The following is a 23,056-nucleotide window of genomic DNA, read 5'->3' as shown; positions in this document are numbered from 1 at the left end:
GGCGATAATTGCATAGTTCATCGTTGTCCTTCGGTTCTTTTCATCTACGTCCCTGTGTTTTCTCTGTTCGCTCCATTTAACTGCGACAATTCAACGAGGAAACGATCCAGAATCGAAAGTGGAAGGACAATAGCTTCGAGTGATCATGATCGAACTCTCGACTGTGAAATAATCAAATTACGATTGCACCGTTCGATAAACCGAGTTACCTTATACGATAGCTTTGTCACGTGTATTACCAGCAGAATCAAGATCCCCTGTGCTTGGCGATGGTTTCTTGTGCTTTCGTGTTTCAATTTTCTCTGCTGATTACCTATCATAAGGTGTAATCAAAGTAATTCGATCGATCGGGGTCTTGTAACCCGTGATTGAACGTGTGTTCTATTGGAATTCTTTCCGCATAACAATTCGTACATTGGCAAACCAGGCACGAATCATACAGATTAATATGTAATTGATTCGATAAAACAACTTAAACTGCTGTTTAGTTACATGAAGTCTAGTTTATATGTAATCAACGAATATATCTTGTATAATTGACGTCTTAAACTCGATGTGTAATTTCTCGAACAAGTTTTCTTTGCATTTCATACATAATTAAGTTTGATTAGGCAATAGAAATTTGGGAACTGTGTAAGAGTAACTAGTTAATTCTGAAAGACACAGTTGTTGGAAAATTAATTAACCAAGGTGTATATATTTTAATTTGATCTCCATCGTATACCTCGGCGATTTAGAAACGCGAACGCTTTTAGAACGAGTATTATCGTTTGTAGTATCGAGTGGTTATTTCAAGGCGAACAACTGCAATCGCCCTTAGTAGCGAAAGGGTTAAGAGCAACGTATATAAACTTTGTTTTGGACGAAGTGCATCGTAGAAAAGGTGAATGGTATGCAAGCCATTATTTCAAACAGGTTTCACGGATAATCGCTCGCGTGACTTGTCTAGCGATCTAAATTCCTAGATAAATGTTTTAATAAAGTATTTCCTTTGAGGTTTATAAGATTACTTCAGGTATCCCGAGGAGGTATATAACAAACTGCGCGTATCTAACTTATTTGAAGAAGTGTTGAGGAATTTTTTTTTTTTAATCAATTTCTGAGATGTTACCTTCTATCTCACGCTTTCTCTGAAAGGCGTTCTTACGCAATAGTCCAGGCAAAATAAACAAATCTTAGATTATTTAACCATTTTGAGCTGTTTTTACCAACATCAGTCTGTCGCAAAAATCATTTTCGTTTTTATTAAGTTTCCACTTTAGTGAACTGAAATCAAGAGATCCAGGTTGATCGATAGTTCAAGGATTCGAGAATTAACCTTCTTCGTGATATTGGATATCAGTGGACTCCTCGTACCATGTCACGGATGAAAGCGTAGTAATTATCGGGTTGAGGTCAACGATTCATTTTTTAACGAAGGTCAAGGTATCATCAATTCGATCGGTGTCTCTTTGAAAGCCTTTCTCACAAACCTGCCTTTCTTCTATGAGAATAAAAAAACGAATATATTTATAATAATATGTAGTAAAAACACCATGTAGGTAAGCAAAGATAATAGCTAGAATTTGTTCCTCTAATTAAAGAGCCAATGGTTATTAGCAAAACTTCAACCGGTTAATAGTCTAGCATTAGTGTGAAGTTTTGCAATGCTTTTAGACCACTAATGCTTAGCTCTCAACAAGATAATAGCACTTGTTAATCAGGCCATTATACTGTAGCACCTCGTTGTTTTCTTTCAATCTACATAGCAGCAAAGTGGTATAATTTGAAAACCTTGCTCCGTTTCAGGTTTACGAGCAAACTTTTGTGCCGTTAGGATGATTCTTTCGATCGTAATTCTTTGTTCTTTTAATATCCTTGATTTTTTGAATCCTCCTTTTCTTGAAACCACCGAGACAGCGGGAATCATAGCTTTTAGTCTACGTTATAATACTAACGTCTCCATAATAACCATTGATCATTCTTTTATTCATCTTGCGGCTAACAATGTCCAGATTGCTCGTTGGATCGCTCAAAACAATTTTTTCCACGGACCGTTCAGACGGTGCGAAAGAAGAAAGGACGAAAACAGGCAAATTTCCCATTCGAGAGGTCTCTATTCTTTACTTTTATCACGAAAATCGCTCGCGTCAGCGTGAATTCACGCTTTTTTTCGTCAACGACCAGGACGAATCGCTGTAGGGGAACGTCTAGACCGAACAGACGTCTAGAAAAATATCACAGCCTGGGAAAGAGTCCTTTTTCTTGCCACGATTTCGTCTTACAATAGCTTTAACTTGGAGCTCTAATAATATTAAACGTTGCAACTTGTCTGCAATCTCGTCTGACGTGGTTAATCATGCTGACAGATCCGGATTCCAATCGAGATCGCGGTGCTATAATTGTTCAGAAGCGTCACCGGGATGTCGCGAGTGACGCTTTAATAGAGACCCCTTGGATAATTCAGGGATAATTCGATTTTGTAATTCTGATCGCGTTCCTCGGATCGCGTTACATCGTTCTCCTTTTTTTTCTTTTTTTTCTTGATGACACGTGGAATCAATTAGATGAATAATTAGGTAGGGAACAGGAACTGATTGGACAGGCGTGAATAAAATAAGATCCAATAGTCTCAGAATAGAAAACCTGTCAACTTTTTATCCATTTCCAGAAATGAAATGGTTGCGAGAGGCCTACAACCATTAACCATTTTTTCCTACAATATCGAACAATGTTATACCGATCGCTACTTTCGATCGTACCACAGATCCATAACTTTCTTCCCTATTACTTTCGATACACCATTGAGATACTTTATACCGAAAGTCATTATCCACTTTCACATACCGATTTTTCAAGCATCACTTCCTAACGTTGTTACAATCTACACATACACACCACCCTCTGATAACGTTACATTAACTTATAAACATATCTCTCTAAATCAACCTCCTGGTAGTTTCAAAAAAGAAGAAGAAAAAATCCTCGAAAGCATGGCCTTCGTTGTCCAAAAGCAGCATCAGGATCGATGGAAAGCAGAAAGAGGCGAGGATCAACCTTGCGTGCAGCGATCGAAGACACATCGTCACGATTTCCCCGAAGCGATCTCAAGAAGCATTCAACGGAGTGGTGTTAGCCGGCAGGCATGGGTCACCTTGACCATCGTCGAGGGCTACGATGCCAGAGGGGCTCGGACCCACCTGAAGCCGAGAGGGGCAGGGACAAAGAGTCACGTTGGCCTCCAGCGACGACATATAAGTCCCAGGAACAGCCCCCACCTAGCGTCAAACGTTCCCAGTACGGCAAGTACGTAGCTTGTGCATACACCTACGATCCACCTTAATCGTCGCCGTTTGCTTTACACGACATTCTGTTGTCTGCTCGACCTTCCTGGCCAACCATCAGGAACGAACCCCGTCGAGGAACACCATTTTGTGTCCGTGGAATCGACAAGGATTACAGTTATCGTTTCGTTCGTTTTGTAATTGAAGAATTCTTGCCGAGTGCCTCGTCGACATCGTCAGTCGACATCATGAAGATAGTAAGTAAATTTATAACGAAAGATCAAGAGAAAAGTCCTGGGTTGGGAAAGGGGAAAATGTTTGAGAATTTTGCAAAACATTCCCTTGGTATCGTAAAGACCTACCCCTCGAAGATGACTTGGTACATAATGCTACTTAGAATTGTTGGATTATCTGATACATTAAGTTTGTAGTGCAGGGTCACACGTGTTAACTTCTGCTAGTGTACTATTAATTGGAGGGGGCGATGAGATCGATGGAGGGGTAGACTTTCGCGAGAGTAGATCGCGCGCTTTTATAGTGAACTCGAGTCTTGCTTACTCTGTTCCGTTCGGTCTATCGTCTCGTGGCAAGTAGAAGATCGGTAAACGGCGTGTGTTGGAGTTCCACGGGGTGACTCGTTCGATTGGTACATCGTGTTTCGGGTGGAATCGTTGGCCGTTTGGCGGGAAATGAGGTGTAACGTTGGGAACGATAGGAGAAGGTAGTTGGACAGAGGATCAACTTGGGAAGCCAGGATGAAGTTGTTACAAGTGAGAATTCTCTTAAAAATTTCTCGTTTATAACATATGTACTCGTCCCTTTTTTATTATGACATCTCCATTTAATTGAAAACCACAATGTCATTAGTGTAATGAAACTCTATTCTTCGTTTCTTCATTAAATTAGTTTTTACTAGCTGAAGTCGATGTTGAGAGATTAGTAACGCTTTAGTACTTTCTTTCGGCAAGAAAGAAGCCGTCACTAGCAAATAGAGATTTTTTTCTTCGTGCAAATGGTTACATAAATTAACTAGGAACGGTTCGATACGCTGTTCTCCAAAGAACCTTTCACGCCGTGCTAAACTTTCTACGATTGTCCGTTAATCTTCAATTATCGGCTATGTCCATTGCGCCCGTAATTGTAGCCTGCCCGCTTCCGTGGCACCGATTCTAATTTCGATTCGAGTTCACCACCTCGCCTCGTGTAGTTTCGATAGGATCGGTCGTTAGACAAGCGAGAGCGCTCGTCTTCGCCGTAAAAGTGTGAAGAACACGAGGTTCACGCATTCTGGATAGACTTTCTATATCCTCGTTTCTGGAACCGTGTCTCGCGAAACTTTACTTACGATCATCAGCACCTTGCATGAATATCTTCACGCCTATCTCTATTCCCTTGATGGTAATTAGAATCTCGTAAAAATTACGACAGTCCTACTTAATAGCCAGCTACTGGCGTTAATTGTCCTTAGCTAATGATTTTAATGATCGAAGCGCGTGTCAAGAATCTTCTTTATCTTTCAGAAAAATTTAACTGTGTTTCGCTGTTTCTTTCCCCGGATTGAATTAATTCTTTTATACAATTCCATCGACGAGTATAGGTAATTATTCATGACTCACTCGTTATTCGATCGAAATATAGAAATAGGCATTACTCTATTAGTATGCAAAAGGTATTCAATTCGTCTAATTGTAAGTTAAGTGTACCTGACTGGCAGTTTGAAACGAGAAGACGTGATAGAAAGAGCGAACAAGAGGAAGTTGAACGGACGCTCAGGTAGGAGCAAAGGAAATCCGCAAACTGGACGTGGTTCATTCACGAGATCGTAGCCGTCGGCGAGACAGGTCCACGTCCTTGCCCCAGGCTGTTGTAGCATTTGCCGCTCAACTAACGCGTCTGCTTGATACGGCAGATTGCTCGAGCATTATGTAACGTGTATCGAGCCACTTTGTCAGCAAGGTGATCCTCCTTAATTAATATCAACAAATTTCCAAATTTACATTTCTTTGTATAAATGTTAAAAATGTCACCTGACATCTCGAAGCGTGCCAAAAGAATGAATCTTTTTCAGCTTTTCTAAGTGTATTCATTCCCTTAATTAGGAAAGCTAAAGAAAATCTCTCCTTCAATTTCCTGAGCATATAATTCACGGTGATTATCTGTTTATAGTCGCTTAAGGATCCAAGAAAAAGAAAAATGACCACATTTTATTCCAATTGTCTTATAATCGCTCGAAAATTTCGATGGAAATTGTGCAAGCAAACCTGGCTCTGCGTTTAATTTCCTCGATTCATTTTTTGCATAGGGAGCGAGCTCTGTTAAACCGTAGTACAAAACGAAAAAGAGCTCCGGTTAGTTCTGGTCACGCGATCGGCGAGATTTGATAGCGTCTTGCGAAATAATTGACGGGATATTAATCTGGTGTTTCGGTAGGCTCGTCAACGGGAACTTGAACGATCTAGAATGGAAAACTTTCGAACGGTGGTGCGCCGAGCATTTTCCAAGGATCCGAAGACCTGTTATGCAAAACGCATTAGCGAACGTTTTGCAACGCGAAATAAGAGGTTCCACAAAGAGAAGCGTACCGACTGAATTTATTAGAGAGTCATATCGTTGATACATGTTCCATGAAAATTGTCCAACATTTATCACGACTTTTTTTTTTTTTAAATCAAAGCAAATACCGTCAGTGACCCCATGGCACAGAACGTGTGAAGTTTTGTCCAGCTTTCTAATCGAACACCATCGACGGCGAAAGTGTCGCTTCCAAGGGAATTGGGTGAAATAATTGGTCACGTTTCGTAGTAGTAGCAAACGTATTAAGAAGAACGATTAATCGTCGGACAGCTTCCATCTGATCGTCACGTTGAAATCGTGGTAAAAATACTTGTCCGATTTCTAGCGATTACACAAGTACTGCGGTAAAAGATTTAAATATTTTCGATCGATTACAAAAGGATCTGGTGCGTGAACGACACGCGAATCCTGTGATCGTAATTCCCGGCTTTAACGATTTTAAACTTCACGCAATAGACGATGTTTTTCTGTATACATTCTTTGGTGTAATAGTGTTTTTCTTCGTTTGAAATTCAACGGCGTGGGAAAGCGAAAAAACGAGACTGTTACGATAGACGACAAATAAGAGAAATATAGTAATATACTGATTATCTGAACTAATAGGAAAGCTAAGTTTTTTGGATAATTGATCTAGAAGAAGTAAATTTATCAATTTGTCTATTCCATTTGAAAAGAGTGCGAATTCTTGTTTTCATCGACACGGTTGAATATTTCAATTTCCCTTTCGTTTCGTTGCTTCGATTTTTCATTACCCCTCGTCGCGGATATATCGACGCGAGTTGTCGCGTTTCTGCGGAACGAAATTCGCGAACGATTCATCGGTCTACATAAATCGTACTTAGCCAGTGTTCGGTTCGTCGCGTTGCCAAGCTCGATTAGTCATACCGTTGAAAGGCCGATTTCATCGGCGTTTTATCATTCTTTTGTTCTTTTTTTATCCTCGTCGACGAATGGTAACTGCGCCCTTCTCCGTAAATCACGCGGTTACGCCAACCCGGAGGGAGTTCTATTTTGCGAACCTCTCGATGACTCGATGGGGTGCGAGGATTGTTTTCGCGCTTTTCGCATTTTCCCCTTCGTTAACGCTTCTTCAGGAAAAAAAAGAGAGAAAACGATTTGCAATTTTACGAAAATATAATTTCCTAGGAAATATCCAACATCCCTCCGTAACGCTAATATTTATCAAACGAGATTTGTAAGTTCGCAGTCAGTGATTTAGTAATTAACTCGAGCCATTTCTGGAAACGGCTTATTACACTTTATGACCGCTCCAGGAATTAGTACCTTTCGGTTAATTCCAAGTTTCTTCCCTGCGGGGCGAAAGCGATCGCGGGAACGCGAAAGGATTCGAAAGGATTAAAGAACACGACCTGTTCGCCACGATTGATCGATTTTTCGAAAACTACCAAGTGAACGGTCGCAGGATTTTTCGAGGCAACTCCTTCTCCACGTTCTTAACCAGCCTGGAGAAATGTTTCGCGGCACTTTTCCTCGACGCTGTTGAACCGTAACGGCGCGTGCGATCGGAAGTATCCTTCCCTTTCACGTTCCTCTCGAAAACTAGTTCACCCCTTTCGCAGGTCGACTCGATTACCGGTGACGTAATGGTATCCGGTAACCGGTATCTGGACAAGGTTCCCATTAATTGGCGGTAATTGATCGATCGATTATGTTACTCACGTGATATAAGCTATTATTTGTTTAATTATTGACAATATGAAAAAATGTCCCATATGAAAGTTGTTTGACTCAACAGATAATTTTACGGTTTTAGACGTTTTGAAAGTTTCAAAAACCGTGAGACATTGTTGCTTCCTGAAGACGAACTCTATGTTCTGTGCAATTTAATCCAAAGAATTAAATCTGAAGAACAATACGGTATTTGAACGATAACGTAGCTTTCACGGAAGTCAGTTTGCCGCGACTACTGGTAGAGAATGTACAGATATTACAGTAAACGGGTTATTCATGTTACATGTATAATACATAATGAGACTTAAGATTATCTTACGCTGGTTCTTACTCATGCAAACATTTGTATAAATATTTCTTACGGAAGATTCTAAGACTGTCACGTTCTTCGATTCTTTCTTAATTTCTTTTACTAGTTTATCGCTAGTCGTCCGCGAGTTTGACAACATAGATTACATCAATAATTGCAAATTAACGTCGTGAAATCTGTGACAGAGTCGATTGAATAGCCAAGTCGTCCCACTTTCTAATCACGAACACGTTCATTTTCTAACACCTTTGGCCCTCGTTTCGCGCAATAACTGGCCCATCGCCAGCAACGAAATTCATCGCAAGAATTGCACGAATCGTGACACGTCCAAAATGAAATGACAAATCAGTGATGTCTGCTTTCACCCCATGCTGCAATTCTTATCAAACTTCTGTTTTATTAATGAATTCTTTTCTGTGATCTGTAAGTGGTACCATATGTACGCTTCCCTCCTAACGTACTTGAAGCAACACTTTCTCTATGGTTACAAGATTACACGCGAGTTGGCTGGAAAATGACCGCATCGAGGTCGAGGAATCTTCAGTTGGCAAGAACAAGAGTTGTATTTCATCGCAACATCTACAGGTGTCTTCCAAGATATCTCGAACAATACCTTCTTCAGTCACGCCACAATGGCCTTTTGTTTCTGTGTATATTCTTCTAATATGCTCGGAAATTGTTACACGGGCATTATACAATTTCCCCAGTTGGAAGTGGAGCAAATTTATATGCAGTCTCTCGTTTCCCTATTCCCTTCTCCGACGTTTTGCTTTCAATAACGAACACCGTGACGCCGGATTAGAGGTTTCTCCTCGTTTCGGTGGCGTCGTTTTGCTCTCACAACGGCATTCCGTCGAATTTTCTGAACGTTCGATCTTGATTATCCGTCTCGTTGCACAATTTGCACCGGCCACCTTCGAAAACGACGCCTGCCTCGAGTTTCACAGGAAATACACAGAGGTGATTTCTTTCTTTCACGCCGTTACGAATCTGCGCCATTCGTAAAGGATCTTCTACTGTAACAGCAATCACAGCTGTCTATGTTTAAACTTGCTTTCGAATGCTTGCGCAAAAGTAGCTCGAAATTAATTAGAGATTGTTTTTATGCCTTTCAAAACGATGAATAAAATTTGCAACGTTTTTACAATGCCGATTATAAATTGAAAAGTGAAACAAAAGGAGGTAGACGAATTTCAGTTGGTAGTGGGTTGTGCAAACGCGAGTGCAACGGTGCAACGCACGCATTGCGTTCCCGAGTGCATCATATCGTTCACGATGTGGAAATTCTACACGTGCGTTGGAAGTTCGGCTTTCGTCGCACTTGGAAAATAATGAAAATAATCAATTTTGTGCGTCGATACACCTGTTACCAGCCCTACAGCATTGTCCATGATCCACTTGTGCGAAAGAATTTAAATTCTTCATTTCAAGATCTTTTCCGCAGGTTACGAAACAATGGAAGCTCCACTTTCGTTTAGAATCTCTCGCGGGAAAGTTTCTCTGCTCCACGCGTCGCTGTTTGCTTCAATTTTCTAATTGTCTTAAAACGATAATAAACTTTCCGCGTTGAACGCAACAGGGAGAAAATAAGTTTACGAAAAAACGGGAACTATTTTATAACTGCCGTCATACAGCATAAAGTAAAAGTAAGAGCTGGTAGCATTGTGTACGAACACGATGTGGGCGTGTTGTAACGATTGTGCTTCAAGTGTAATCTCGTGTGCACATAACATATGTGCATTCCAGGTTGCGCGACAAAAGACACGGGTGCAAATGAACCATTTTACTCCTGTTTGCCAGTGTCAGCGAGGAATGTCTAGTTTGTTTTACGAGGTCGTCTAAAATTATAGACTTTGGAAAGATTTATTCGCGCATTCCTTACTCGATGATAGAGAACACTTGAGAAATAATTGAAGGATCAGTTCCGTTTAAAAATTAACTTTCCATGGTACCCTCTCTTTCATTATCTACAGCCATTTATGAAACGAACTGAAACGACTAATTAATCGGTCGGACATTCTCCGCGATTTCCCTTAAAAATCATCGTACTTTCGTTTATCGACGTGTTTCTCCGTTATGCAACGACGCATCCGGCTTCCAGATGCAACTGCATTGCAACGATCGTTATTAATAATGTAGAAGTTGGTTCGAACGGACGGAAAGGAACCGAGTTTCCCTCGATGTTAAACACGGAAGTACTCGAGTCTCGAGTACTTGGGCTGAATATTTCGCTGTGCAATCGAGCATTATGCACTCGAGATGCATCTTGTATGGAGAAACTTGAAACGCGGTTCGTTTCTGTTCATAACAATCGAGGAAACATTGACTTGACGTGGGGTTGTGTTTTTCTATAGCATTGGAAATATTAATATTTTTGTTTCAAAGTGAATTTGTTATTGATTGCCACTTAATATTCATTGGAAATGAAAAAAAAGTAACATCAGTGGTAGTAGTGAATCATATTCATAAATGTTAAGCCAAGTTGACAGCGGTCTAGGAAAGGATGGGTTACCGCTTTTTTTTAGAAGTCTTTTATTAAAAAAGTGGTCTAGCCATTCATGCCAGTCATTCAGATTTGTCAATTATAAAGGAATACTACTGGCGTCAGTGTTGTTTGTGACAGTTTTCACTCTTTTCTAATTTCCCATTCTACTTTACAATAACTAGTTCAGTTTTTCATTCAATGAAGGGGAGCCATGTAATCTCTTCGACGAATTGAAGGAGAAAAAATTTCAGGAATCGTCCCGAGCTTCTTACAACCGACTTCTCTTAAAGTAGAACGAACCCTATTGTTTTCTTAAAGGAGGAGGGTATACCTTCAAGCATTTCAACGAAGGTGTAGAGAAAAACTATTAATAAATTTCCAAGAGAGAATGAATCATGGTTTCCAAAAGTATTGTTTGTTAATTCAAATTGCTATTTCAAATCTGTGACCACCCACATCATTCATAGAAAATGATCGTCAATTACATGTTATGTAATTGTTGAATGAAAAGCACGCGTCTATTCGATATATCCTTGTCATTTCAACTGCACCGTTTCGCCCAGACAAATATGCAGTAGTTTACGATTTATTTCACAACTAAACACGACGCATAAATTATACCGTCTTTGCTCGCCAAGTCGGCCAAAGTGTACGTGCGGTTCTCCTCGTGATTATCGACGCGCGTTGGCTTCGGTATATCACTGCGGCGTGATCTGTCGTCACGGTGCACGCACATGTGTGCCGCGGTTTGTGGGCGACCTCGTGCCTTCGTACCTTACAGTCGAACACCTCGTGACTCTTCCACCAGCAACCGGCATACGTCGAAATCGTTTTCTTCGACTTTTCAGACAGTTGATCCTTCGATACCATTCGCGTGCGACAACCTTGCACACTCGGTTAATTGACGTATGTTGTAAGAGGAAGGCTTCCTCATCTGAGGACGTTCCAGTCTTGGAACACGATTATCCTTCGGTTTCACGATCGTTGGAGAAAGTTATGATAATTATCTGTGTCTATGGTAAATTGGAAAAGTAGCTATTTCTTTCATATTTATTTCATTCATTCAAATGCATTCTGCTAATTGATCATTCGATTCTCCAGCTGCAGTATCGATAATCGAGGCTGTCCTTGCATTCGCCCTGTTACCTCGACCTTGCTCTCCTATCTACCAGTTATTCTCCTTCGAGGTTTGCCCGCCGATTCTCAAGCTCCTTGAAGTTTTCATACCTTATAGAAATTCTTTCGAGCGATCGACAGAAGATCAGCCCACGGGAAAAACACGAGTCGAGTTTCTGTTATACTTCCTGCCAGCGTTTTTGCATTTTTTCTCTCGCAGGAGTACGCTTCAAGGAAAACAACGATGCTATCGTAAAGAGCGAGCTAACGAATTTTTTGCACGGTTCTTTCAACCATGCCAGAATGAAATTACAAAGTTGCAAAATATATTCAGATCGAGATCTTTAATTAAGGTCTACGAGTAATCTCTGGTATTTGTTGGATCATATCGTTAACTTGTCTTTCTCTCTGCTCCATCAACTCCGTCTGAAGTTGTGACAAGTAAAATCTAGCATGGCATAACTGACGTGGGTCGATACGATTAGCGATGGGATCAAGTTCAATATGTACTTAGAAATTCCGATCAATTCTAAGTTTCATTTCATAAAGTTTAAATACTATTTACAGCTATATTATCTATGAATCGTTGCCGGCAACGATTCACACAGTGCAGTAACAATTAATCGCCTTGACATTGTGTCAAGCTGGAAAGAAATCGCATAACCATGACGTGTCTCTGTTCACCTTGCTTTCAACGCGAGAAAACCGATAGAAGAATGAAAACGCGGCACGGCTTACTTAATAATAATAATCAGCGTGATCTGAGCACGCAATTATTCGTTGGCTCGCCGATCGTTCCCAAGCCCGTAACGTCCATGGAATCGTGAAGTCTCGTAATGATTTCATCAGGTTTTACGTAACGATAGGCTCGATGAAAAGCGAGAAGATTCATCAACCGAGAAGATTCAAATTTCACCTTTCTCCGTCTAGACTTATACTACAATAATATCAGAGCGAAATTTATGATTCGAAATCGGATTTTCGAGTCGAAAATTCATAACGTACAATCCTGTAGAGAAAAGTTTACGTCACCACTCTCGTTTAGAGACGATAATGTCTGCAGAATATTTATTACTTTCGATTTGAAACATGTTACAACAATTTTATTGATAGAGTAATTAAATATTGATAAAAAAAGTGAAAGTATGCTTTGAATTCCAACAGAGATGGTCGTTTACGATCTTGCAAGTATTAGAACGTGTAAATGAACGTTGATGCAGTCGAGTAGAATGACTGAAGATCTATTTAAACTCGTTAGACATTGATGTTTCTCTTATGCAATTGCCTACTTAGCAGTTATTAGGACGAGTGAATGAAAAGTACCCATTTCATTTATGCAGATCCATATCGTTACCATGACACAAGAGATATTGGGAAACTTCGTTTCATGTTATTCCTAATTACATTTCACGTTATTGTTAGTCATACTGTATTATTTATATTCGCTCTTATTAATGACGGTACACCAATTCCATATTTAAAAAAAAGAAAAAAAATCAGAAAACTGGCAACTCATTAATTAGAGAAATATAACTTTTACCAGTAATTCTCGACCGCATCAATCAGACGAAAATTTCTACTCTCGTTCTCGTTTATAATTTCGAACAGCCGTCATAGATCTAACAGACTATAGCTCACGACCTACCGCGTAGCGAAACGGATTAAAAATCATGCCAATTTACCGCACGTTAACGAGACAGCGTTCTCTCTAAAGCACCTTCGCGTTGCACTTTGCTCTCGTAATTCATCCCCGGTTAATTTATTAAACCTACGCCGAAGGAGTTCCCATTTCCCGGCGAATGGTAGCGAAACTCTAGCAAACTTTCTGTTCGAATAGAAACGTCAGCGAGAAGTAACTGCGTTTTAAACGAATAGTACCTGGGTGCTGATTTTATTCGCAGTCTATATTGGTCCATAAATTCTCCGCCACGATTGTTAACCGACGAACCGCTCGTAAAAATTGTCACGTGTATACTCGAATAGAGAATGCTCGCGATTCGATCCGATCGTCAATCATCCGATGGAAGTTAGCTGCGTTTCAAAAGCTCGGTTAACGAAGCTATCGAATCGGATTAATCGTTTTTTTATCCACCATTCGCGACGCTAATAGTCACTTTGTTTCCGGTCGGCGCTGAATCGAATCGAACGGCGGAGATTGCCTCTGGAGACGGAATTGAAATTATAATCAAAGGATACATAATACACGGTTGAAGGGTTTCAGTTGTTGATTTTGAACGTGGTTCCTTTTACAGCGAAAGTTAGCTTCGAGTATGTTTAATTAGGCGGTTTGCAGAGGTCTGTGTATTAATGGGTAGAAAGGGACGCGTTTTAACGAGAATTTCCTCGATAGATTTCTCCGTGGATGAATAATTGATCGACTAACGGGAGAAATGAATGTTTCAGACAATTCTGGTGACATTAGTTCTAATGGTCCTGGCGGTGGCTTCGTCCCAGGACTACAGTCAGCTGTTCGCAGGGTTCGGACCGTATTTGGGTCAAACTTCTGCGATGAGAGATCCGAGATCGAACAGAGGTGAGTGACAATAAATTTCAGACCAGATGCTAAAGTGAAGTCTTAAAATGACCGGCTTCCTTTCTAAGAAACGAATTATGAACCAGCTGCGGTATCACTTAGAGAAATAATACCCAGTAATGGCGTTCGCCATTGTTCTCCAGGACCTTCGATTCACTCTCTACAACGTCCTAACCGATCTACCTTCGCTATTTCACACGGCAATCTCCGATCGCGATCTGAACGCTGTCAAAAGTAATCTCAGTGACGCGAATGGATTCACGAGTTCACCTAGTAATTAAATTCTGTCCACGTTCTTGGCGAGGCACAGGCTGATTGCAAAGTAGATTATCTTTCGACGCCATAGAAACGATCAACGAGGAAGAAGGAGTTCTGCTAGATATCCATCGTTCTCCTCTGAACTATACGAGTACTTGAAACAGGTTTATGAACACGTGATTAAGATCTGCCGACAGTTGGCGATCATTACTATAATACACTGGAAAGAAAAGGAAAGTTCCTACTCGTAAATATGGAAGATCGATTTTAGTTTATTTTTTAATGGACTTCTATAAACACATCTGAAATTGTTCTATTCCAGCCACCTCATTTGGAATTCTCATTTATTTCTTTTTTTTTCCATTCGAACGACCGCAGAGCAGTCGAGGAAGATGAGGTATTATTTCCTGTCTTCCATTTCAAATTCAAGGCTGACTCGTGGATCTGACATTTAACTGAAACACGTGTCGATGCACACGTAAACAGGATACGCGAGCCTCGCTGGATGCCAAGTTCAAACTCTCTGGCAATAAATATCAGCGAGTTACCGAAGAAACGCTGACTTGCACTGTTATTATTAAACGGCCTTTCGTGGTATTCCGATTTTCAGCAAACGCCGATTTATTCTGCTTGGTAATGCAGGATAATTAGGGAGAAAAGCATGGGATAGGAAAATCGTGTCGATGCCTACTGTTGCATAATTAGGCGTAACGTAGATCGTGAGATAGGATCGAACCGGTCGTTCACCTTTTCTTAATTATCCGGAACAATTGATCGAGTGTCGGTGATTCATCGTTAGAATTTCACAAGTGCTTCCTGTGCAACGATAGGAGTCGAAGAGAGTTTGTTGCACCTTTAATGCACAGCATCGCGCGAGCATTAGTGCGATCAATAATCAATAATCAGCAAAATTACTTCCCGATTAGAAAGGATCTCCAGCTTGTTCACCTTGAAGAGTAATTGTTGCTGCTACTGGTTGTTGAGATTACACTGGTGGTTTAGTATTTCTGACGGGATTATGGTTTCAAGATAATTTGCATTTCGTTTCTGCGTTTTTCGTGCTCGATGATTCACGATTCTTGGTATTTTCCATTAATAGTCATTGAATACCAAAGAATTATTGTCAAAGCTAGCTTCCATATGCCATAAAGATTCAGGAAACGAGATCGTTAACCCGTAAAGGTCAGAAAATGGCACACGAGAATATCACGTTTGTTTATGAAACTACTTTTAATCGTGATAGAACAAAACTTTGCCGAACATCGTCGTAAAAACCCAACCGAGCATCGAACAAGCAAAGCGATCGTAACAGTTTTTTCTAATCGTACCGATTATCGATCTCGATCGTGTTCGATCAACAACCGTGAAGGCTTATTCAAGTTTTAACATAAAGAACTTCACGATTCCGGAACGATTCGCTTTGATTTAGCATTTTCTTCGGACATCTTCGATAAAAATCAGAATTTATAAACGAACGATCGCGTTCCGAACCGATCATCGAGGTCGTACAAACATAGATTTCATTAATGCACTGATCGTTTAAGCAACGATGATTCGATTTGACGGACGGTTAACGAGCTCGATTGGAACATGTTTGTTGGTTTTTCATAAACGTCAATCCTTTCGTGGGAAGCATATGTTATGTTCGATTGAAATTCCAGAGGAGTCTTGAACCGAGTCGATTGATATGAAAACAGAACGACGAAGTTGTTGACGAACGACGTTTGGTATTTGAGCAAGATGTCATTGATCGAACGATTCTCGAGTATGTCGGCTTGATTAATCAGTTAGAAATCATTCTGTAAGGTGGTACAAGCTGAAATCAGTCGCTTAGGTCAACTTCGAACTGTACTGTTAATTAGTATGCAATAATTCATACCTACGCATCTTGTCACTATCAGTTCATGTTATAATCCATAACTTTGCGTGAAAATGCCAAATATGATTTCGACATTTTCCATCAACCTCTTGATGAATAATGATAGAGACTGCACGAATAGTCTTGAATAGTTTGAAGAAGGTTATTAGTGAAGCAAAAGTGTAATTAGAAAGGGATTAGACTTCAGTTGAATTTGGTTTAGACTACAAAAACAAAAGTCAGCTACTCGTTAGGTAAAATATTGTACAAATAGTCGTTAATTATTACTTTTAATCAACTTCAAATCAATTAGAAATGCTGTTTTCGAAAAATGATGACAACTTATCAAATAATGTTGAAATATTAACAGAGATAAGTTTAGAGAGAAAGTAAATTCCTGTATTTACCAGTTTCAAATTTCTTGATTAACTGTAAGAAAATTAAGTCTTCTAGGTACTTGACGATTACAGGTTGCACTAGTCGAAAAAATTAACTACATTTTATCTTATGTAATAAAACGGTAAGAACAGTGTCAACTTTCTCAGAGACTTGTTAAAATGTCATTATACAGGAAATTGTAAGAAGCAGGTCAATTCATTTGTTTATTTTCTGTCTATTCGAAATTAATCGTATTAATTATTCTCAGGTCCAGTGTTGTTCCCACCGGGTCCGCCGCCAAACAATGCGGACACGAGCGGAGTAGTAGTGGGCGCAAGTGGATATGGATTCGTGCCACCTAACCCAGGTAAATCGTCGATTGGATTCTGAGGCAAAACGGGGAAAATTAAGAGAGCATACACGCTTCAACGAGTCAACGAGTTTGCTTGTAACAGAATCTTCACCAAAGACGAGGAATAATTTTGGGGATGATACTAACCCCTGGCACTTGTCACAGCTACATGTGCACACTTAACTTGTGAATAAAACATTATTTATTTGTTGCCATGCGCGTCGGATCGTCCAATCACCCTCCTCCTAATTTCTAATTATATTTGAAAAAAATTAAACATCATTTACCGATTGATTTCATCGATCGAAAGATATACATCTGATTTTGGTCGATGGGACCTGGAATGGATCGAAGGTCATACAAGATCCTTGGATCCTTTCCATGAAAGGTGTTCCATTCGGTTTGTGATTGTGAACCCGTCGAGGACGACTATCCTGTCCCCTCGCCTCTAACAAAGCGGAAGATCGTAATCGTTTAAACAAACATCGAATAACCAGTCACGCTAAACACACAAGGTACAAGAACACTAACTTGTCACTTTTTCATACGCTAATGAAATTCGTGCTAATGCGTGCTAATAAGTAGACTCGAGCATCGCAGTCGTGTCTCCGCTGCGCAAAGTGTCACTAACATTTTATAAATAATATAAAAACGCAGGTAAGTCACTCGTTCCGATATTTCTTTTATTAGACAATTTTTATCAAACGAATTCGATTACCCGTTTGAAAATTTATGTTCAAACGTTTGCGGTACGGAAACAACGGATGAAAATACTGAATCGCTTAAGCGTCTCGCATAAATCATACGGTAGAATAATCCGCGTGCAAACGGAAGAGCGGAGGCTTCCTCTTCCGGGATTACGTCGGCAGGATTTTCCTCTTTGCTTGATTTCTCGGTTAAAATTCGGCGGAAATAACGTGATCGCGCTAAGGGATTATCCTCGATCGTTCGACACGGAAATAGAGAGAGTGAGAGTAGCCAGACTCTCAGGTGGAGGAAGAGAGAGGAGTACCGGTTTCCGCGAAGATGATCCAGCCTTGGAATCCACTTACAGGAACGAAACAACCTGACGGGGGGTCAGTGAAAGTGATTTCATTCGCCTCGTGACTTAAACTCGTTTACGCGTAACCTAACTTGAACTACTTCGCGAGGCGTAACAGGTGTTACGAGGTCAGTCGGGTCGATGGCAAGGTCGTTTCTTTCGCTGAAGCGATGAAAATCGGATGTCTGACCAGAGATCAACGATCTGCTCGTCCACGGTCAAGTTCGTCGTTTTAGAAAGTCTCATTCACAATACGCGTTACCTTTTTCATTTTCAAGACCATGCATATTGATGTATTTATCTCAAAATCAATCGCATTGTTGCAGTCTAACAATCACGAATATATGTATAGTTCATTATTTCCATCGAATGTGTAACGATAGGATCACTGAAAGCCGTATTGCAGAGCGTGAGACCGTATTGCACTCGAGGAACTTGAAATAAAAAAAAAAATAATGAAACTCCCTTAGACTTTCTAAATCTCATTCTTGTTTCACTAAAGCTATTAAGAGTGTCACGAACTCCAACGTCAAATCTTGTCTATAGATCCCAGACTCTGAAACATTGTTCCTGATAATCACGAAACGTCGCAGGTAGCCTGTGAAAATAAATCAGCGCGAAACGGAGGCTGCGTCGGTTATGATCCTGGTCAGAATCTATTTTTCGAGCGTTTCACGCTCGTTAATGCACGTAAACGCGGCGCGAGGGAACGTAAATCTGCAGAACGGCCGGTGATTAACGCGTCGGGGGTAAGAAACGCGTTAAAAGAGGCCGAAACACTCTGGGAACGGTACGCCTGTTCTATCGAGATAATTCGAAAGATTAACTCGCCGCGTGGCGGCCAGATAACGAGCATAAAGCATAATTTAATTCAGCCGCGTGGAAGCTGACCCGCTTGCCGCCTCGTTTTCCTTAATATCCGCGATGAAACGGCCTGCTGTTAATATCGGGATCGTCCACGACGTTGTTCCGCGCCATTTTAACCAGCCACCTTGAGGTTTTTAAGGGACGACTGGGTGTCGTTCGCGCGAAATAATTACACGGGAGGGTCGTAATTACGAGATGGAAACGAGGACAAGTTCCTGGAAAGGGTGGTGAATTCTCGGAGAATGATTTGGCTGTTGATTGTATCGATTCTGATGAAAATTTGCTCGTATCCGAAAATGGGTACCTCGAAATCCAATCGTTGGAACAAAAGAAGTCATCAAGAAACAACCCTCCTTTGGAACGAGTGCTCTAGGACGCAAGACGTCCTGTCCCAAAGGGGCGAAAATTTACGAACGCTTCGAGCCAACCCTTTCGACCGCTTAATGGATGCCAACTTCTCCCCTCTCCCTTCCTCCGCATTCTGGTTAACTTTATTGTCAACGTCGCGGTCGGTCCGATGTGCACGCGCTGCCGGAAAACCGAGCACTTACCAGTCAAACGAAGAGGGCCAGGTCGATGGGAATGGTTCCAAGGTGACGAGGGTTGTGTAATTAGCAGCTTTGAAGTGGTCCCGGGGCCGACTTCTCATTACAGACGGTCAGGTGTTCCGACGATTACTCGTGGAAACTGGAGTTCGCTAGTTGTCCATTGACTCAGTTAGAAATTAGGCAAAATTTTGATTCGAGGAGACGTACGGAATTGACATTTTCTTAAAATCAATACTTAAAACGAAGACTCCGCTGGCTCCTCTTATCAAAATCAATATCGTCCCTTCGGTTTTCTGGATAACCCTGCAGGGGAATCCGGCGGCAGGGAGTACGGGAAATGAAGGAACTTTTGTTTGGACACAGGCTTGTAGCCGGGTTGAGAAAGTTTGCGCGTTGGTGACGAAATCGAGGGTCCGTTTGCTTTTGCCGGCTTGCGGTGTATTCGACTGGCTATTTGGGAAGCTTGTTCGCTCTCTGGGGAGGAAATTTGATGTCGATTAGAGGTACTAAAAGGGTTTCCAACAGATTTTTCGCGCAGTCAAATGTTTACACGATTCTGATGTCTTGGAGAAACTCGAAAGATAATTAAATGGTTTTAATTAATATGTATATGAAATTTTTTGTTACAGCTTTTTACAGGTACTTTTACTACAAATAGGGGGTAACAAAGGGTAGATGAGCATCTATTTGCGGCAGCTGCGTCACCTACGGACCTACAGCATCGCAAAGTGTCCTCCTGAAGATTTGTTAAGAATCTTCGTCGAAAAGTCGCAAAATCCATCAGTGGATCAATTTAGGAAACAAGAATTTTGCACTCGTTTTTGTGTATGCTTCAAGTGCGAATAACAGAACGTATACGAACAGAAATATCTAATTAATATATATGTTATTAATATTCAAGGCGTCTCGTAAATGGTGGTATCAACTAAAAGACAGCATCTATAAAAATTTAAAAAATTGACTTCCTTGAAGGGAAATATTCTACGGAAGAAAATTTGATTACAGGTTTTCCATTTATTTTGTCCTTTTATGTTTTTACAACCAGCTGCATGATACCTCGTACAGGTTTACGATACTGTAATCAGTATTACTAAACAGGATTACAGCGAAACCTCAGTTCGCACATTAAACGCCGCAGTGAAAATGGACGTATACAGTAAGATAGATTACCATAATGTTTAATTTATCTATTAAGACTCACAAAGTATTGAAAATTGTTCACCGATTTATCAATTTTTAATTATTCAATGCCAATGACTCCATGGCCACCGAAGTGTCCATTACCTCTGAAATTGTGCAATCCCCGCGATGAACTTGAAAATACCTTTCAATCTCACTCGATTATTCTCCTCGCAATAATAGAAATCGATGAACTTAACACAAATACGGATTCACGTTCACACTTTGCTTAGATCTGAAACTTTCTGTTGTAAGTCACGTAACACGGTCGATTATGAAATACGATCTGTGCAAAGACCAGTCGATCGAGTGACAACCGAGAAATCAAGCATCGATCATACTTGTACCATTAATTGATCGTGGATCCTGTTAACAGATTCATTGTGTTGATTTCAACGATTTCCTGAGCCGAGTATGAAATCATTCTGATACGATTATTGATGTATTACGTCATACCTCGATCGATCGATCGATTCGTTACACAGTCAGGTTAGTCATGGCTGCACTTGAAAACGGGATGCGAAAAGCGGGGGCGGTGAAATAACAGAACGGTTAATCAAGCACCGTTCACCGGTCACGGTTAATCAACGTAGATCTAATAGTGTAATATCGGCAGTTGTACATATACCATATATACTGGCGCAATAAACTTTATTTGTTGTTGAACCCAATACTTCGTAACAGGTTACATAATGGAGCAAAATCGACAGCGTTGAAAGGACGTAATGAAATTTCAATCTGTCTCGAGGATATCGAGGAAAAAAACAGTTTATCATGAAATCGTGAAACAATCTGAAGAAATCATTATCGATCCTTCGATTGCAAAACGTTATGTCATTACAGGACACTAGAAAATGTATCTCTATTACAGCATCGAAACGTGGGAGTTCAGAGGATATCGCTTGGGAAAGGGGTAGTTTTTACGGTGTAAACGTTAGCATCACTTGTTAGTTTATTGATACACATTGTCATATCGATGCTTGATCATGTATCTGCTCGCTAAGCAGACCTGAATCGCGATTTCGCTGTGGATTCATTTCCTGCTTGCGCTTCATAGATCGTTGCGCCGGACTAATGCACGCGTCCCGCGTAATTACGCTAACGAGTACCGTACCGTGATCTTTGCAAATCCAATTCCGATAATCAGAGGTAATTACTTGACGGTGAGAGCCTTTCGATGGACGCGCCTCGTTATAATCAAACGCGGTTTCACCTCGAATGGCGAGCTATCGAAATTACTTCATATTACTTGGAACTTTCGTAATCATCGTTGATATATAAAATCGTGATTAAACGTAAAACCTCGGGGATCTATTATACTTGTACCTGGGATTTCTAGAACGCGATCGCTTTAAGTAAACCGGAAATTGCGAAGAAACGAGTAATCTAGACACTGGACGGACAACATCGACGACACTACCGATGGGAATAGAATCGCAGGAAGCTCAGAAGAATTAGCTATGTTGGCAGGAGATTCGAAAGCGTGCGGGGAACGTTAATGCCTCGTTTGGTCCCGCGGGAAAACCGAGTCGCCGATGTACGTCCAACGAAGCTAATGGCTGAATCAGCACAGTTAATCTCTCCCTTCGTAAATCATTAACGAGACACGTCCATTAGATCATTAAGATCTAGCTACTCTTTACCCGAGTAGATAGATTGACGTTTTAATTATGAATATTCTTCTTGAGGGACCGCCTTACCTGTGTCTGACCAACACCATACTTATCTACTTCCTTCGATCCTGTTCCTTTACCTATTTTCTTTTTCAAACAACTGTTTAAGAAAGATCAGCACGCGTGTAGGATAAACCGGAAACGGAATCTATACAATCACGCGAAATTGACGTAATTACGTTGGCAGAAAGGGACAAAGAGAAAAGGGGGGTGGGAAGGCGAGGAGGGTTAATAACAGAAGATACGTGCGCGGATCGCGAGGGAAAGCAACAATTCCCAATCACAGACGGTGTTTCGTGTCTCGACTATAAACCCACATAATTCCATAGCTGTTCGAACACGTCTACACACGCTCGTTCCGTTATATCAGCGGCTACTTTTACCGTGTCCGACAATCGGTATCGCGAGCTTCCAGTCTGTCGAACAAATGGCCAATCGATTACCGTACGCCATGCGTACCTACCCCTCGTATCGCGAAACGAATTTATCGGAAAGCCCGTTGAATAAGTAAACGACCGGTTTTGATCTTGCAAAATTTCGTTAACCGGATTGTTCTCGCGTTTTTCATCGAATCTGTCGCAACCAAAGTGGATTCGTTTCTGCGTGGAACAACGCGTTTCGCTGTAACTCGTTTTCACCGATAAACAAACGAGGCTAACTTCCGTTCTAATTCGACTATCAAAAAAAAAAAAAAATTCGTCTTTGCAAAATGCACAGTCCGGTTCGACTGGTTTGAAAATCCAGGTGAACGAGTAGTCGATTGAAAACAACCCCCGTTGAAAACGCGCGTGGATTATCTGGCCCGACACGTTGGTCAGCTTATTAGCTCGCCTTATTTCCTTGTTACATAATCAAATTAATCGCACGTGGTCTGGCGTAAACCGCGAACCTACATCGCTAGTCGAGCGTGCCAGCTCGCTATCAAGAA

The 23,056-nt window shown here is 40.9% G+C and overlaps 1 protein-coding gene across 6 annotated transcripts in view; it reads left to right on the top strand.

Moving 5' to 3' along the window:
* LOC114878279 overlaps positions 1-21,126 on the top strand; it is a 31,047-nt gene extending 9,921 nt beyond the window's left edge. For 2 of the 6 annotated variants that reach the window (XM_029191892.2, XM_029191893.2), the window contains exons 5-7: positions 13,844-13,973; positions 16,736-16,834; positions 19,906-21,126. In XM_029191892.2, coding sequence (XP_029047725.2) covers positions 13,868-13,973; positions 16,736-16,834; positions 19,906-19,934 — 234 coding nt within the window. In that variant the 5' untranslated portion in view covers positions 13,844-13,867 and the 3' untranslated portion in view covers positions 19,935-21,126. Of the gene's footprint in view, positions 1-3,251; positions 3,521-3,814; positions 4,034-11,214; positions 11,343-13,575; positions 13,736-13,843; positions 13,974-16,735; positions 16,835-19,905 lie in introns of those variants that run through there. The other 4 variants (XM_029191891.2, XM_029191890.2, XM_046287091.1 and 1 more) reach the window with 4 other exon arrangements.
* Positions 21,127-23,056: the final 1,930 nt, after the last annotated feature.

Source organism: Osmia bicornis, chromosome 9, assembly GCF_907164935.1.
Source record: "Osmia bicornis bicornis chromosome 9, iOsmBic2.1, whole genome shotgun sequence".
In the NCBI taxonomy this organism is placed as follows: domain Eukaryota; kingdom Metazoa; phylum Arthropoda; class Insecta; order Hymenoptera; family Megachilidae; genus Osmia; species Osmia bicornis.
The sequence above is the reverse complement of the archived record's forward strand: the minus strand, read 5'-3'. Positions and strand labels throughout refer to the sequence as shown.